This window comes from Mustela nivalis, assembly GCF_964662115.1.
Source record: "Mustela nivalis genome assembly, chromosome: 7".
Lineage (NCBI taxonomy): Eukaryota > Metazoa > Chordata > Mammalia > Carnivora > Mustelidae > Mustela > Mustela nivalis.
Genome location: NC_139026.1, coordinates 135,029,105 through 135,048,018, shown reverse-complemented (window position 1 = coordinate 135,048,018; position 18,914 = coordinate 135,029,105). Strand labels below are relative to the sequence as shown.

Genomic DNA, 18,914 nt, shown 5'->3' with positions numbered 1-18,914 from the left:
TCCAAACTTGTGCAGAATCACATATACTTCTTTGAGTATGCTAAGTACAATGAATCAAAATCAAGTTCAGTTCCACTGTGTTCAATTATAAAGTCAACTCCAAGTATGAATCTGTAGATATGGCGATTAAATACTTCAAACGAAAACATTCCCTCAGTCCCCCAGATTTCAATTTTGAGCAAAAGACTATTCTAAACAAACAAACAAAAAAAGAGACTATTCACAGATTTAATTTTTCTCAGGTCCAATTACAAAGTTAAGGTCCCATACATCTCCTGATTTTGTATTTTTCCGAAGTCAGGGATTTTCTTTCCATTCCAAGAAGGAAAAGGACTAAGCGACCAGTCTCTCTACTCCCTTAACTTTTAGATCAAATGACTTACCTGGTTAGTTTACATCAGTGGAATTTACTTTATAACCAAGAAATCTGACCTACTCTTATTACATGTAACAAAAAATGACTAAAAAAAATTGACAGAATGTGTTTAATCCTGTTGTGTTAAAACAAAAGAGCTAGTAGGCAGCCTTAGCAAAAGGAACGGTGGTTGAGACCATGGACATATGAAAAATGCCTTCACTGGACTCCAGCTCCATCACTGATGAAGCTTTGTGATCTTTGGGAGTTACCTAGAAAACCTATGTGTCATTATCTTCATCGTTAAAATGAGCATCGTAGGTGTACAAAGCAATCTCTTAAGGTTGCTGTGAGGTTTAATGAAATAAAAATAATCCAGCTCTTGGAACAACACCTGCCCTAAGGAAGCTTCCAATAAATGTTAACTATTAATCTAATATAAACTGAGTATTTATTCGTTCATTTAGGTCTGTGTCAGTACCCCTACAATTCAAAACACGACATTCCAATTGTTCCAATTTGCACCATCTGCAAAAGGCACTTTTAAACTACTTCAAATAATTTGGAAATGAAGAATTAACAAAATCCTCAGCTATCCAAGTGACTAATTTCAGATATCGTAACTACTTCAGTTAGGAAATCTCCACTAGGAAATAAGCTTACAACAAAACAGTAGAGTGAAAGCCATATAACAGATGAGAATCTGAATAACACTATATTCAGATGTTCCTCTCAGCCCATGAGAGTAACAGGGAAACGTAGAATACCTCCTGCACAAATGCATCTAGGGAAAGCAGGCTGTATTTATTTCGAAAACTATAAAAGGTTACAATATAAATCTATCAAACAAAATTAGTTTTTTAAAAGTGACTCATATGTATCCAAATTTTGACCAAATCAACACAAAAATCCAATCCAATGCACAAAAAGATTATTATATAGCTCAAGGAGCAAAAAGCAATAAACAGAAATAAATGTCTTGTCAATACAGACACAACATAAATATACAAATCTACAGCTTTAATGTAACACAAATCGTAAGTACATGTGTTAGCTACCTTTCTCCAACAGTAAAGAAGTAAATGCTTTATATTTAGTAAATACATATATAATGTATAAAACCTTTAATCACATATAGTCTCACAAGCGTGAACCAAGTAGAATGCAAGGTTTTCTTACGTGGAAGATGTACAGTTCATAAAGAACCCAACTTGAAGTAAACCCACTATCACAAGCTATTGCAAAGGTGACCCAGAAAAAGTCTATCATTTGCAACGTATACAAAGAACTAACTGCCCAGAAATTAGTATCAAATCTTAGTGAAGGCTATCATGGTTAACCTGCCTGAAAGGACAAATAACTTACTTGGGGGCTTCATATAGCCAGTATCAATGTAAATTAAGTAACATATGAGTGAAAAAAAAAAGTAATGTATAATAGCAAGAGGTTAGAAAACTGAATACTGTGGAAAAGATTTATTAGTCTGTACAAGTTGGTTCTGATAAACTATTGGCTACTTGTTACAGTAAGTTACCAACATTTTCAATGCAACAGTATTTTCCCACACACATCAAAATCTGGAAGCAATCCGTCTTTCTCATATTGTCATTTAGTGTTCTATTTTTCCCAACCCTCAAAACACAGATATAGGTTTCTGAATATCAACTAGCCATTTAGGGAAGTCATAAGATACAGATGTTCATAAACATTACACAAACTACAACGGACATACCCGGACAGACGCCACCAACATTTATAGAAAAAGGTGTTGGTTTTTAAAGTGGTAAGTACTACATGGGTTACATAAACACACTATTCTTCTCCTTCCAAAACCAAAATGGGAGAAAACCTTACTGCCATTCTGCCAAACACCACAGAACTAAAAACGCTGCGCAAAGGGTCAGAGTCCAATGTACATGTCACAGAGGTAAAACTCCAGTGAACAACTGAGCTACTCATTGAAGAAAATTCAAAAGTAAGACCAAACTTCTTAAAACATCAATGCTGTTTTAGAAGCATCATCAGAACAAACAGAGATTTAATTATAAATTGGCCGGAACTGCACCCTGTAGAGAATTTTGCTTAGTACTAAAAGAGAATCTGTCAGCAAACATCCTACAAAAGCTGTGGAATCATGCTCTGTATTATTCCTGAAAGGAAATCTGCCAGGTCTGATGATACCTGAATACCTCCCAGTGGTTCTGGGAGTTCTACATACCAATTAATTCAGTAATTGATAGGAGTCAGTTAAGCAAAGAGAAGACCAAAAGTAGACCTTGTATCAACATAGACTAGAGAGGTGGATTTTTTAATCACATGATAAATGTAAACCATAAAATCAAATGTACTTTAAAAAGTACACCTATTTTATGTTACATAAAAAACTGTAGACTGCAAACTGTGCATGCTTACCATAACATTGTACCTGGGAAAGCTGATGAGTGGGATTTCTTGCAAATATTTACTGCCATGATACAAAACAAATATGTGCAAACTGCAAGGTCCCTAAAATAGCAGTTAGAGTTTATATACAGAAAGATGTCACTATCTGATCAAATATGCAAGAGATGGAGTTTCCCAGAGTTTATAACATAGAGCAGTAACCACCACAGGCTCCTCCTCCAGGGCCTTCTTCCCTGTGTGTCAGTTTGACTCCTTTATTCTGGTTCTCACTTTCCCACAGTCCAGGCGTCTGAATGATCTTTTCAACAAGTTCCTCAAAGGCACACTGTACACCATCACAGGTTTTCGCACTTGCCTCTGAAAGTCAAGAAAAAAATGTGAGAGTCTATTCTTTTACGGTCCTATTCCTATGCTTTTCTGGAAAATTATTATGGCATAAATATCAGCCGATAGTATATACAGAGGCAAATCAGCAGTTTCTTCCCACAGGTTTAATATTCGTGAACCTCCCCCAACTCTCAAAGTTGAGCTATTCAATTCTATCCACAAGAAGAGTGGTATATGAGCCCGGAATTTGGTGATATGCCAAAGCTCCTTCTTAATTTTTCAGTTAGTTTTTAAAGTCAACCCCCCCCAAACGGATTATTATTCCCATTTCAGAATAAAGAAAGTCAGGCTCCCAGCTGAACAGTCTGACTGTTCTGTGCTGGCAATGAGACACAGATATCCTTAAAAGAGCATTTATGGCCCCCAAGAAACTCATGTGGGACAGCGAGCCCTGCCCCCCAAGCCTACCTTTCCCTCGTCATTACATTTTTGACTATCTGAGATGACCCTCTTACTCCTTTATCATAAAACTCCTCTATCTCAGCTCTTCACCTAACTTTATGTTAAGAAAAACAGAAACCATCTGACAGGAGCTACTGATCTTCCTACCAAGAGGCTCACCAACCTGCCGGGCACTTGTAACCTTAGGCTCTGTCTTCGCTCCTGTGACAGCAGATGAACTGTCCCCTGCTGCAGTCTAGGTGCATCCCCTTTCCTAGCTCCTCGGATCCCACCCCTTCTCAGTCACTGAAGAATCATGGGCCCCCACTCCTGGATTGTATCAGTCAGCCCAAAAGCCTGCCGAAATTACTGTCCATCTTACTAACCAACCAAGCAACCAACCACCCTGCATTCCAGCCCACACACCCGACTCGCAGCCACCCCGGCTCTCTAATCTCTTTCAAAGCGAAACTGTCATCAAGAGCTCTAAGTTGGCGCAGCCACTTTAGAGAACAGTGTGGAGATTCCTCAAAAAATTAAAAATAGAGCTTCCCTATGACCCTGCAATTGCACTACTGGGTATTTACCCCAAAGATACAGATGTGGTGAAAAGAAGGGCCATCTATACCCCAATGTTTATAGCAGCAATGGCCACGGTCTCCAAACTGTGGAAAGAACCAAGATGCCCTTCAACGGACGAATGGATAAGGAAGATGTGGTCCATATACACTATGGAGTATTATGCCTCCATCAGAAAGGATGAATACCCAACTTTTGTATCAACGTAGACAGGACTGGAAGAGATTATGCTGAGTGAAATAAGTCAAGCTCAGAGAGTCAATTATTCACTTATTTGTGGAGCATAACAAATAACATGGAGGACATGGGGAGATGGAGAGGAGAAGGAAGTGGAGGGAAATCAGAAGGGGAGGTGAACCATGAGAGACTATGGACTCTTGAAAAACAATCTGAGGGTTCTGAAGGGGCGGGGGGTGAGAGGTTGGGGGAACCAGGTGGTGGGTATTACGGAGGGCACGGATTGCATGGAGCACTGGGTGTGGTGCATAAACAATGAATTCTGTTACACTGAAAAGAAATTAAAAAAAAAAAAAAAGAGTTACCTACGTATGCTATTTCCCCTTTCTTTTCTCACATTTTTTCTTCAAACTCTAAACAACCTTGAACAACACCAGTTTGAACTGTGCTATTCCACTTACACATGGATTTTTTTCAATAAATACAGTACAGAACTGTAAAGGTATTTTCTCCTCATGATTTTAATAACGTTTTCTCTAGCTTACTTTACGGTAAGAATCCAGTATGTAAGACACAGAACATACAGAGCAGGCGTTAACTGTTTATCAGTAAGGCTTCAGATCAGCAGGAGGCTATTAGCAGCTCAGTTTTGGGGGAGGCAAAAGTCATATGCGGATTTTCAAGGTCAGGACCCCTAACCCCTCATTGTTCAAGGGTCAACTGTACTCTAGCTAGGTTTTTGTTCTCACCACTCCATTGACATTTTCTTTTAAAAAATAGCAACGTTCTCCATCTCGTCAAATCTACTGACCTCCTCCTATTCAACATCTAGCAGTTGATACAGCTGATCACTTTCCTCCTTTAAATACTTTGTTCACTTGACTTTCAGAAGGACACTGAACACTCCTCGGATTCCTCCACTCACCAAAATGTCATTCACAGCCTTGTTGGCTGACTCCTCCTCTTGCTGCTGACCTCTAACTGTCGGAGCACCCCAGCTTCAATCTTCAGCTGTTTTCCTTCCAGTTACTCCTGTGGCCACTTTAATTCCATGACTTAAAATACCACCTAAAGGTCAATGACCAGCATGTCCACGGGTTCTCCAAAAAATGGTTCATCTTTATGCTAAGCAGAATTCCTGATTCCCCACTCCCTTATGCAAACCTGTTCTTACCTCACACGCTCACACACAGCTAATGGCAGCACAGTTCACCAGTTTGCTCACGCCAGAGACTCAGAGTTATCCCTGACTGTTCTCTCTCCTCATCCTCAATACCCAGTCTATCAGCAGAGCCTGTCACCTTTACCATCCAAATATCTCCTTGATCTGCCAACCTTCCAGAAGCTACCCACAACCACTCCCACAGTCAAAGGCACCAGCATTATTCATCTGGGCCACTATAAGAGAATGACAAGCCTCTTGCTTCTGCTTCTCAGGGGCCATTTTCTGTACAAACAGGTCTTTTAAAAAGAATATCAGATTACAGCACCACTCCCCCGCTTTCCACACTTAGAATAAAATTCATTCCTTTACCATACCCTGTGTAAAGCCCAAAATGATCTTTTAAACTTCATCTCCCATTATCACCACCTTTCCCCCCAACATACACTATACTCCAGCCCACAAGCTTTCTTCCTGTCCCTTAAACATTCTAAACTCATTCCCACCTCAGGAAGTATTTGCTATTCTCTCAACCTGAGATAGCCTCCCTCTAGATCTTCATATTATGGATTCTAGTTCGAATGGCACACCTCAAAGAACTTCCCTGAATTACCTCCCACCCACCGTCATACTCTCTTCTCCTTCACAGCACTACTTACTCAAGCCTGTTTCCTCTACTAGAATGTGAGCTTCATGAGCTCAGGGACTTTGTCCACTTTGCTCATCTGTTTGTTATATTCTCAGAGTCCAGTAAGCGTTTTCTGAACTAATGTATCAAAATGAAGGACACCCGCAAGTAAGCAGAAGAGGTAGTACTCAATTCCTTTCTAAAACTCCCTATTATCTTCCACTTATAGCACCCAGCTTCTATCTATAGATGATGATCTTTTATTTCCATTTCTTAATTCCTAGAAGATTCTAACAGTGGAATAGCTTAACCAGTAATTCCTAAAGCTGGCTTCACATCAGAATCAACTAGGGTGTCTTTAGAAACTGTCTTCCAGGCCCCGTTTCAGACCTGTGAAAAGGTTCCAGGGAACCTGTAATGTTAAAAAAGTTCCAAAGTGATATAGTCCGTCCACTTTTCTAGACAGGGGGTCAAACAAACTTTTCCTGTAAAGAGCCAGATGGTCAATATTTTAGGCTTGGAATGCCTTATGGTTTCTGCCATAACTACTGACCTCTGCCAGGAAGCACAGAAGCAGCCACAGGCAGCGTGTAGATGACCGGGGAGGTAAGGCTGTCCTCCAATACAAATGATGCGACCAAATTTGGCCCCATGCTGTAGTTTACTGAACCCTACACTTCACCGTGCTTCTCAAGTATTAATGTGCATACAAACCACATGAAGATCTTGTCCAAATAGAGGTTCTAATTCAGAAAAGCTGAGTTGGGCCGAAAGGAAGCATTTCTAACAAACTTCCAGGTGGTATCACTGCCGCCAGCACAAGGACCACACGGTACAACTACAGGGCTGCGTGCCTGCCTTTACTGAATGCCATCATATCTGGAGAGGAAGGATCTGTGTCCTATGCAACTTCACATAATGAGACCTGGTTTTTTGTTGTTTTTTTTTTTAACAGAAGGAAAAATGAACCTGTGCTATTTCATAGCACAAGAAAATGATGAACTAAGTACATACATTTCACAGTTCATAAAGAGAAAAATGTAGCAAAAACTCCATTTTAAAATTCCTCTTTAATAATGAAAGGATAAATGTTCACACACCTACCTATAAATAACATGGAATGCTTTCGTGCAAATTTCAGGCCTTCGTTTCTATCAACTTCACGATTTTCCTGAAAGGTAAATATAAAGATTAAGAAAAGCTACCAAAATATAGTCAAGATGCAAAGTGTCTGACTTCTTACCTTATCAATTTTATTTCCAACTAGCATGTTTACTATGTCATTTCTCGTGCAGTATGTTTCCAATTCATTTAACCAATTATCCAATTTAACAAAGGTATCTCTTCTTGTGACATCATAAACTGAAATAAAAAGGGTCACTTATTAAATAAGCATTAAAAATAAGAAGCAATGACATTATATTTCTGATATGTGACTAAAAGCTAATATTTCTATGTACATAAGTCTGTTTCTAAGCCTTCAAATGTCAGTCAGTAAACTGCTAACCCAGATGGAAGAAACAAGTGTGTTAAAAAATAAGAATAAACATACACATACACACATTTCAATTTTATTAAGACACACTCTGAGAGAAATTAAATTATATCCTGTGCAATAAACAAAAATTAACTTAAGCAAAACAACAACTGTTCCCATTGGTAATTAAAAGACATTGATCCAAAAACCAAAATGTTCAGATCCCAATCTGTGGCAAAATACCAAAATTCTTCCATGGATTTAAACAACTATGACCCTGTTAACTTGTTTCTTATAAGAACCAGAATTTGCAACTTTTGAAAAAATATGAAAACTTAATGGACAGGATCCTGATTGTCTCCCTGTTATCACTTTCATCTTACATCCCACTGCATTTTAATATGTAAAGAGCCTATTAATATAAGACTTTATTAATTTAAAGTGTTTTCTAGGGGCGCCTGGGTGGCTCAGTTGGTTAAGCAACTGCCTTCAGCTCAGGTCAGGATCCCAGGGTTCTGGGATTGAGTCCTGGATCTGGCTCCCTGCTCAGCCTGCTTCTCCCTCTCCCTCTGCCACTTCCCCAGTCTGTGCTCTCCTATTCTCTGTCAAATAAATAAACAAAATCTTAAAAAAAAAAAAGTGTTTTCTAAAGATGCTGAACCAAAATAAGAGTTGCTGTTAAACTGATAAAATGAACCTAAAACCTCACGATTAATGACATAATATAAAAAGATAATCTTCCCTAAAATTGATCAATATTTATTTCTAGGAAGTTTCCCAGGAATATTAATAACAAGTACTTTTCTACAACTTACAGTGAGAATCCATATTTGGCTTTTAAATTCTGTATGATTATGGATCAACAATGTTAAGTGCTTTGTGGATACTCTTTAGGACTAATAAGAGATTCAACTAAACAACTAGCACACTTCTTCCTTTATAAATGCACAGCAAATGTTAATACACTGCTGACTGAAGATCGTTCCTGGTAACACTCTTAAGACAGACAATTATTTGTGGATTAATCCTCAATTATATCCTCATCAACATGTGCTTTTAAAACCAAATAAATTAATCAGATCTTTATCTTTCAATCGCTAGACAAAGAACTGAAAAGAAATTCTGAAAGTTTAAATATTCATTAATATTAAATGAAGTTAATATAACTTCAAGTTAATAAAGGGACCCTGAAGAAAAATAAAAACTTACTGACCTTCGCAGATAGGGAAAATCAGAAATTGCAATAATAAAACAACAATATTTAAAGCAGTATCCCAAAGTAAAACCTTACCTAATATAACACCCTGCGCACCTCTGTAATAGCTGGGAGTTAATGTTCTGAATCTCTCTTGACCAGCAGTATCCTAAAAGTGACAATTATTATTAATTTCAAGAAGTATATAAAAAAAGATCGTCAACATATCAAGAGTAGAACGTCAAACTGCATTACTAAAAATATCCATGTTCAAGCTCATTTAAAACTTGAAATTAGGGGCGCCTGGGTGGCTTAGTCATTAAGCATCTGCCTTCAGCTCAGGTCATGATCCCAGGGCCCTGGGATTGAGCCCCGCATTGGGCTGGAAGTCTGCTTTTCCCTCTCCCACTCCCCCTGCTTGTGTTCCCTCTCTCGCTGTGTCTCTATCAAATAAATACATAAAATCTTTTAAAAAAAATTGTAAAACCTGAAATTTAAATTGGATGTGTTCTCTTACTGACAAGTGTTACATAAAATAAAGAAATACTGACTCATCTCTAGAAAAACACATGTCAGTAAAGGGGTATTTTTAAAGATTTTTTTACACGTGGAACCTGTTTATTACACATGAAACCCATGGTTCTCAACTTCAGAAGCACAATGAAATTTCCTGGAAATGAAAAATTCCAACCCCTAGTGATTCTGGCTTCACTGGTCTATGATAAAGACAAAAGTTTTCAAAGTCTCCCCAGGCGATTCTATTGTAGAATCAAGGTTAAAACCCACTTAACTTTTTTTTAAAAGGAGAATTACAGGAGTATCTTATTTTAGGTAAACAATTTTTAGGTCGGAAAGTATTTTCGGTGTATCTTCTTTTAGGAAAATGCATAAAAACAAACCACTTGCTATCACATGTTTCTGACTCCTACTGGGGGAGAGGAACATAAGATGTACATCAGCCAGGAAGCACAGGGTCCTGGGATCAAGTCCCATGTCAGGCCCCACGCTCAGTGGTGAGTCTGTTTCTCCATCGCCTTTACCCCTCCCCTTGTTCCTGCTTTCTTGCTCTCTCTCATAAATAAAATCTTAAAAAAAAAAAAAAAAGACTAGAGCAAAAAATGTTTTAATGTTAAAATAAAATAAAATACTGCACAATTGACACTTCACACACAAATATCTAAATCAATCCAGTTATGCAGAGTCTTGATTTTTTTTTTTATCCACTTATAAAATGTCTGAGTAGGTATGATAATTTGGGCAAAAACCCCATGCCACAATACTGGATCAGGATTTATAACACCTATAAAATTTATATGCTTAAATAATCAAAAGTTAACATTTGCTTGTGTTTGTTTTCAAGATAGGAATTTGCAGTAACTGCAAAAGCATCCCTGGTAGGTAAGAAAAGCAAGCTTATTATCTGAGGTTTTCTTCTCTGACAGGAAAGGAGGAAAGAGATTATTATTTTTTTTTTAAGATTTTATTTATTTATTTGACAGAGAGAGATCACAAGTAGGCAGAGAGGCAGGCAGAGAGAGAGAGAGGAGGAAGCAGGCTCCCTGCTGAGCAGAGAGCCCAACTACGCAGGACTCGATCCCAGGACCCCGAGATCATGACCTGAGCCGAAGCAGCGGCTTAACCCACTGAGCCACCCAGGCACCCAGAAGAAAGAGATTATTAAAGATAGAAATGAATAAAAAACTAGGAAGGATCTGGAAAGGCTAAATATTAAAATGTGGGAGTAGAAGTGAGGGCACGATATAGAGAAAGCTTTAGAGGAGCCAAGTTAGGTCGTGATGTGTGTGCAGCACTTTCTAGTGGGGTACTGTACTCGGGCTGGATTCAACTACTCTATTTGACCGATCCTAGGAGGAGTGCCCAAGCTGGAGAGGAACTGATTTTACATATATATTTAAAAAACCACAGAAGAACCAGAAGAAGCAATGGTTTCATGTATTTCTACTAATGAGTGAGGAGGTCTTCCTAAATATGATCTAACACCCAAATTCACGGGGAAAAAATGGTTTGACCACATAAATATTAGAGCTTTGCAAGAACAAGAGCTTAGCAAGAACATCCTTCTTGACCTCATCCATACCCCATATACACTCTCATCCTAAACAAGCTTTGAAGGCAAATGACAAACAGGAAAAAAACATTTGCAGCATATGACAAAGTCGGTAACGTGCGCGCGCGCACACACATGAACATTAACCTCTGAAGCACCTGCATGGCTCAGCTGGTTGAGCGTCTGACTCTTGATTTCAGCTCAGGTCATGATCTCGGGTTGGGAGACTGAGCCATTCACTTAAAAAATATTTATATGCCTATGATGAAGATGTCACTTCGGTAATACCTGCCAACCTTTTTATTACACAGGAACTAAAAAGTAAATTTTAAAAACCTCTTGCATAAAAGAAAGATCTCACGGAAACCAACAAGCCTTAGATCCAACTCTAACACGCATATCTCACAGAACAGTAGCAAAGGCAGAAGGAAGTGATAAATTCAACCATGAAAAGTATATGGAATATCAGGCCCCCACTTTTGTACAGGAAGAAGCCAACATTCTTAAATTGTTCAGTATATTTTATTACAGCGTAGTCCAACACTTTCCAAATTGTTTTCTGTTAGACATTACTATTTTGATTGATATCATAATTATATTTTGGGGAGGAGGCAAACAGGCTACCAATCATACGAAGTATTATATGTTAGAAAAAAATTAACAGAAAAACATGAGACACATTTACACAGTTCCATGTTATTTGGGATAAAATGTGTATTAGAAATACTATGCTGTTCAGAGAATGCCAGGAAAATGAATCAGATCATACAGTGCATGAACAGTTGCTGTTTCAATCTGCAACTGATGCCCAAACATTTACTATTTAATCACCATGTTGAAGTCCATCTCAACATTCTAATATTTATTAGAAGCAGTTCTAATATTATCACAGGTAATAAAAACATATTTATATATCTAATTATCATAGTACATGTGAGAATCAGATATATAGGAGCATATTTTTATAAATTATACATGTAATATATTAGCAATCATTTAGATATATAGAGAGAAGTAGACAGGTAGATAAGAGGTGGGGAGAAACAGGCAGACAGAGATAGACACTGAGCATCTTGGATGTTTTTGACAATTAATGCTACTTTATTCAGTCAGCACTATCATGAAAAGGTCTAGTTAGGAAAGCAACATGCATCAGAATGTTTGGGTTCTCAGGCAAATGAAAAGGAAGTGAGTAAAGACTGGGCAATGATATTAAAAAATAAATCCAAAGTTGGCAAAATCAAATTTCAAAAATATTTATACTAAAAACAGGAAAAATACATTTTTTCCTGAGCATCACTTCATCCTCTTCTCCCCAACAACTGCCATCAGTGTGAGCTGAGTATACATTGCCTTCTTCAAAACTTTAAAGAAACATATTCAGTAACAATAATCCTCTCTAGCAGACAAGATGATTTTTCTACATTCTGGTTTCAAATATTCTTGAGGGATTACACACTTTAAAATTTGGGGTAAGTAAAACAAGTCTCTGCTTCATTACCCAATTATAAGACATAACCATTTATTGTTTATCCCTTAACCAACAAATTGTCCAAGTTATTTAGTATAAATCGTTTACCTCTAGAACTCTATACACATCAATTTCTGCTTCTTTAAAAAATACAAGTTGAATATTTATACAAAATACATTTTTAAAACTCTTACCCAGATTGCAAGTTTAGCCTTATTTCCATCCACTGAAATTGTTTTCACCTTAAAGTCAACACCTTGAAAAAAATAAAAATGTTGATAAGCATCCCAGTAAAATGACACTTTTAAAATCAATTACCAAGAAAACAGAAAAGCCACTTTATGAAACACTCAAATTCATACCCCAAATTCTTGGAGTTATGGATTGAAAACTTAAAGAAACGTGTGCCTAAAGTTCAGCAGCTTAGCATTTAATCAGGATAAATGAAAACCAAATGCTTGCAGAATTCAAACACTTACCTACCCATACTTGCTTGAAAAAAAAAAAAATAAACACTTTAATGGAAAAATAAACTTCAATGTAAGGTGATTAACGATGCACATTAAAAGCCAAGTGCTGGAATTCATGGAGCTCACGCAGAGAAGACTATCCAGGCTGACCCTGGATCAGGGCCATTTTCTAAGGGGCTCCAAACGCCACCTACACTCCGTCACTAAGGGTGCTGTCCACAGCCAGCCCATCCCCTAACTCAGATTCTGACTGGAAGCAGCTTGGTAAAAACATAAAAAGGCCACTTACTCTTGTCTTATGAATTCTTTGTTTTTAATCCTAAAAAAAGTATTTGTTCTATATAACTTTATCAATGATCCCTTGCTACTGCACAACTGCAAAAGAATTTACACACAAAAACATATGTGCCCAATCCTCTAAGAATCTTCATAAGTGAAAAGGAGGAGTGCTCAAAGTGCTATGAAAATCTGCTGTATGCACTACTGGGTATTTACCCTAAAGATACAAACGTAGTGATCCGAAGGGGCACGTGCACCCGAATGTTTATAGCAGCAATGTCCACAATAGCCAAACTATGGAAAGAACCTAGATGTCCATCAACAGATGAATGGATCAAGAAGATGTGGTATATATACACAATGGAATACTATGCAGCCATCAAAAGAAATGAAATCTTGCCATTTGCGACAACATGGATGGAACTAGAGCATATCATGCTTAGCGAAATAAGTCAAGTGGAGAAAGACAACTATCATATGATCTCCCTGATATGAGGAAGTGGTGATGCAACATGGGGGCTTAAGTGGGTAGGAGAAGAATCAATGAAAGAAGATGGGATTGGGAGGGAGACAAACCATAAGTGACTCTTAATCTCTCAAAACAAACTGAGGGTTGCTGGGGGGAGGGGGGTTGGGAGAAGGGGGGTGGGGTTATGGACACTGGGGAGGGTATGTGCTTTGGTGAGTGCTGTGAAGTGTGTAAACCTGGTGATTCACAGACCTGTACCCCTGGGGATAAAAATATATGTTTATAAAAAATAAAAAATTAAAAAAAAATCTGCTGTAAATACTAATATATGTAAAGAGAAGAGTTCCATAAGAAGACACATAACGTTTTACTATAGTGCCCCCACCTCCAAAAAAAAAAAACCAAACCCTTTCCAGGAAAAGGAGATGACACAAGCCATTTGGCTTAAATGAACAGTAACTGCCCACATGTCTTTAAAGAGTATCAAAATTAATGTGCAGGCTACCCCACTGGCCAGAGGGAAAGCATTAGCTCAAGAAGCTTGGAAAGAAACTTTGAAAAGATCTTATTAGCTTGTCACAATTAATTCAGAACAGCCACAACTAAGATGAACAGCACCCTCATATACTAAATGCTTACGAGAACACCTGTCACCAATATGGAAATACATCAGTAATTCTTGGATGATTTCAGGTGATCCATTACAAACACACAGTAAGTAATAAAAATGCGTTTCAAATATGCATTATATCAGATCCTTCTGTATGCCAAAGATTAAGAAAAAAAAAAAGTTCAGTGTTCTGGGCTAGGGTGATAAAGGAGCTGAGAAAGCCACACCCAGAATCATGGGCAATTGTTCGTTAAAGGACAGTGCTAATAACATAGTCCAAGGAAAACCTGAAATTTCTTTGCAGCTAAACATATAAAAGAATCTCTTATTAAATCACTTGATATCATTAGATCTAGATAACGAAATACTATGCCACACCACTTATATAAAAACTATGAAGAGCGCCTGGATGGCTTAGTCAGTTAAGCATCTGCCTTTCGCTCAGGTCATGTTCCCAGGGTCCAGGGATCAAGTCCCACATTGGGCTCCCTGCTCTGTGGGGAGCCTGCATCTTCTTCTGCCCTCTCTGTCTCTCATGAATAAAATAAAAATAAAATCTTTCTTTAAAAAGTAGGAAATTATTTACATTTTCTTTGTAGTACTTGAAAAACAAAACCAAACCTGAGAAAATTCAGATGAGGGAAATGGTTCTGACTTGGTACAGGTACTACTAAATTAAGGCCACTGTAGACCATACATAGAGATAATCCATCATACATACTCTCCAGTTAAATTCTCCAAGTTTTTCACAGAATAAAGAACTCTTTTTTCCCTAATTACTCCAGACAACATGCTCAAGGGCAGACTGGCTTTTTGCCAGCTACTAGCTAGTGCACCCAAGAAAAGAAACTCACTGTTTCCAAAATGTTTGTGTTTACCTCCCCTCTCCCAATTTCTTTCTTCTCTTTCACAATTTCCTGTGTTTCTTGACAGTCTAATGATAGTCTCTGTCATATGTATCACTTACGTGTTGTTAACTGTTTCCTACTCTTCTGGGATATTAAATCTGCAAGTTACAGATAACGTCCTTAGGAAACAATGCCCACAGATGTCCTATCATCAAAGTCAATACACACAGGTAGCCTGGAAAGGGCACCTCATCTGGACCCAGGGCCTGCAAGTCCCCCATTTCATCTTTCCTTCGTCCCTCTGGGGAATCTCCTACACAAACTTTAGCTTTCATCTGCTCAAATTGCTTATTCACCAAGTCTGGTTCTTCTGTTTTGCAAGCGGCTCTTAACTTCCTTTTAATGATAGCCACACTGGGAATCTTTTTAATAAACCTGATTTTGCCAACTTCTTACTAGATTTGATTAAACTATCTTTTCAACTTCTTCATGTGGATGACAAGGAGCTTATAACAGAAGCTGAACGTCTAGGGGAAGAAAAAAAAAAACACACTCCTGTGCATTTCTTCTACTCTCCTACAACACTGAACACTTCTGTGACCATATTGTGAGGGGTTTTCCCACAAGCAATTCTCGACTCTCTGGGGACATCGGTGTCTTATAATTCAATTCAGTCTGATAGAGTCAGATCCCACAGGGGAAGGGCTAATTAATAAGTCCTATAAGACTACTGCCCTCCCATTTCAGATGCCATCCCAAATCCAGGTTGTTACCTGTGCTTCTGACCACCTGGCTATTAATCAAAGCTTCCCACAATCCCCTCCTTTGACTGGATTAATTTGTGGCTCACAGAATTCAGAAAAAGCTACTTATCAGAGTATCATTTTATTATAAAAGGATATAACCCAGGAACAGCCAGATGGAAGAGACAAATAAGGAAAAGTATGCGGAAGGCACAAAGCTCCCATGCCCTCTCCAAGTATGCCATCTTCCCAGAACTTCCATGTGTTTGCCAAAACAGAATTCTCAGAACCCGTAAATTTAGCATTTTTATGAAGGTTTCATTATTTAGGCAAGACTGATTAAATCATTGTCCTTCAGTGACTGAATAAAATCTCCCAGCCCTCATCCCTCTCCCCTCCCCTGAGGTAGGAAAGGAAAGAGGAGGACTAAAAATCCCAACCCCGTAATCACATGGTTGATTCTTCAGGCAACCAGCCTCCACCCTTAGAGGCTTTCCAGAAGTCACAGCACCAACATAAACTCAGGAATCATTGAAAGGGGCTAGATATGAAAAACAAAAGACAGCTTTACTGCTTTGATCAGTTAAGAAAATCAAAGGGTTTTAAAAACTCTGTGCCAAGAACTAAATATATATTTCTTATAAATCAAAATATCCACAGAAAAACTGTAATTTTGGCTTTTTCTTGTTGTTCATTTGGGCTTGCACTTTTAATAGTTAATTCAGGTTTTTTAAAGTAATCTTTTTAAAGCAGATGAATAGTTCAGTTAAAACTAGACATTACAGTCAATAAAACCTTTAAAACAAGCAGTAAATGGAACATGAAAGTTTACCAAAGATAGTATCAACTGTATTATATAGAGACACTCATCAATGAGAAATCAGAACACATCAATGAAATCATATGCCATGTCAGAATTAAAAAGCAATCAAAAGAAACTAACTCAAAACTAACAAAAATTGGGCGCGTAGGTGGCTCAGTGGGTTAAGCCTCTGCCTTCGGCTCAGGTCGTGATCTCAGGGCCCTGGGATTGAGCCCCACATCAGGCTCTCTGCTCAGCAGGGAGCCTGCTTCCCCCTCTCTCTGCTTGCCTCTCTGCCTACTTGTAATCTCTCTCTCTCTGTCAAATAAATAAAATCTTAAAAAAAAAAAAAACAAAGATGCTAGAATTAGCAAACAATAAATTAAAAACTAGTCTAAACATATAACCTGTGTTGAAAAAGTGAAGTACATATGAGAGATTGAAAAGACCCAAATCAAACATCAAGAGATGAAATGACAATGTCTGAGATGTAAATTACATGGGATGAGATTAACAAAAATCAGACATCACAGAAGAAAACATAAGTGAATATGAAGACACAGCAATGAGTGCCTGGAAGGCTCAGTCACTTTAGCAGCGGCCTTTGGCTCAAGTTATGATCCTGGGGTTTGGGATCAAGCCCCATGTTAGGCTCCCTACTCAGTGGGTATTGTGCTTCTCCCTCACTCTCTGCCACTCCCCCCAGCTTGTACTCTCTCACTCTCAAATAAATACATAAAATATTTTAAAATAAATGAGTAAAAATCAAAATCAATGAAACAAAAATAATTGGTTCTATAAGGAAAAAATCAATACACTGATAAATTCTAGCCGAAGTGATGAGGAGAAACAGAAACAAAAACTGCCATTATAAAGAATGAGAAAGATCACATCACTACAGATTGCACAGAGGTTAAAAAGCTACCAAGGAAATGTTATAAACAAGTTCATACCAAAAGTTCATGACAATCCAGATGAAATGTCAATTTCCTTCAAAGATGAAAAACTATCAGAACTGACTCAAAAATAAATAGAGCACAAACAAAATACCTAAAGAATATAAACAAAAGGAAATCAAAACATGTCACTATAAAAAATCAACTAAACCCAAAAGGCAGCAGTAATGAAGGAAACAAGGGAAAAAACTGTGTAAGACACACAGAAAACAAACAGCAAAAGGTCAGAAGGAAATCCTTCCTAATAAGTAATTATATTAAAGTCAGAGATTAGCAGAATATATATAAATATATACATAAATATATATAAAAGATCCAACTATATGCTGTCTATAAGAGACTCATACACCAAAGGAAAGATCCCAATAAATATGAAGCAAACACTTACATAACTGAAAGGAGAAATACAGTATTAGTTTTAGATTTTAATATACCACTTTCAATAATAGATAAAACAGCCAAAGAGATAAGACGGAAATAGGATTTTTGAACAACAATACAAACCAGTAAGACCCAATAGAACATGCTACCCAACAACATAAGAATAAAGTTTTCTCAAGCGCACATGAAATATTCTCCAGGACAGACCACATGTTGTCTACAAAACAAGGATTAATAAATTCTAAAAGAGGGGCGCCTGGGTGGCTCAGTGAGTTAAATCCTCTGCCTTCGGCTCAGGTCATGATCCCAGAATCCTGGGATTGAGCCCCGCATCGGGCTCTCTGCTCGGCAGGGAGCCTGTTTCCTCTCTCTCTCTCTCTGCCTGCCTCTCTACCTACTTGTGATCTCTGCCTGTCAAATAAATAAATAAAATCTTTAAAAAAACAAAAATAAGTAAATAAATTTTAAAAGACTAAACTCTTATGAAGTATTTTTTATCATAATGTAATGAAACTAGAAATTGGTAACAGAAAGAAAACTGGGAAATTCACAAACGTGCACAAATTAAATAACACCCTTTTAAACAACATGACAGAAATCATAAGAAAAATTAGAGACTACTTTGAGACAAATGAAAACACAGTACACCAAACCTTGAGATGTAGCAAAAGCAGTGCTAAGAGGGAAACTTATAGCTATAAACATATACATTATAAGAGAAGAAATATCTCAAATCAATAATCTAAGTTTATACCTTAAGGAACTAGAAAAGAAGAGCAAACTAAGTGCTATAAAAGGAAGGAAATAATAAAGATCAGAACCAAGATAAAGGACACAGGGAACTGATATACAACAGAGAAAAATCCATGACCAAGGGCTGGGGTTTTTTGGTTTGTTTTTACAAAAAGATCAACAAAACTGACAAGCTTTTAACTAGACTAAGGAAAATAGAAGATTCCAATTACAAAATTCAGATATGAAAATGGGGACATTACTACTAATTTACAGACAAAAAAGATTATAAGAGAATATTATGGACAATTATATACCAATAAGCTGGATAAACTAGATGA

The 18,914-nt window shown here is 37.6% G+C and overlaps 1 protein-coding gene across 1 annotated transcript in view; it reads right to left on the bottom strand.

Moving 5' to 3' along the window:
• Nucleotides 1-214: 214 nt before the first annotated feature.
• Nucleotides 215-18,914, bottom strand: part of RAB18 (RAB18, member RAS oncogene family) — a 37,643-nt gene continuing 18,943 nt past the window's right edge. The window contains exons 3-7 of the mRNA XM_082740937.1: nucleotides 12,478-12,539; nucleotides 8,841-8,913; nucleotides 7,316-7,434; nucleotides 7,177-7,243; nucleotides 215-3,115 (exon numbers count right to left, since the gene is read on the bottom strand). Of these exons, the coding sequence (XP_082597063.1) occupies nucleotides 2,940-3,115; nucleotides 7,177-7,243; nucleotides 7,316-7,434; nucleotides 8,841-8,913; nucleotides 12,478-12,539 (497 nt within the window). The 3' untranslated portion in view covers nucleotides 215-2,939. The remainder of the gene's footprint in view (nucleotides 3,116-7,176; nucleotides 7,244-7,315; nucleotides 7,435-8,840; nucleotides 8,914-12,477; nucleotides 12,540-18,914) is intronic.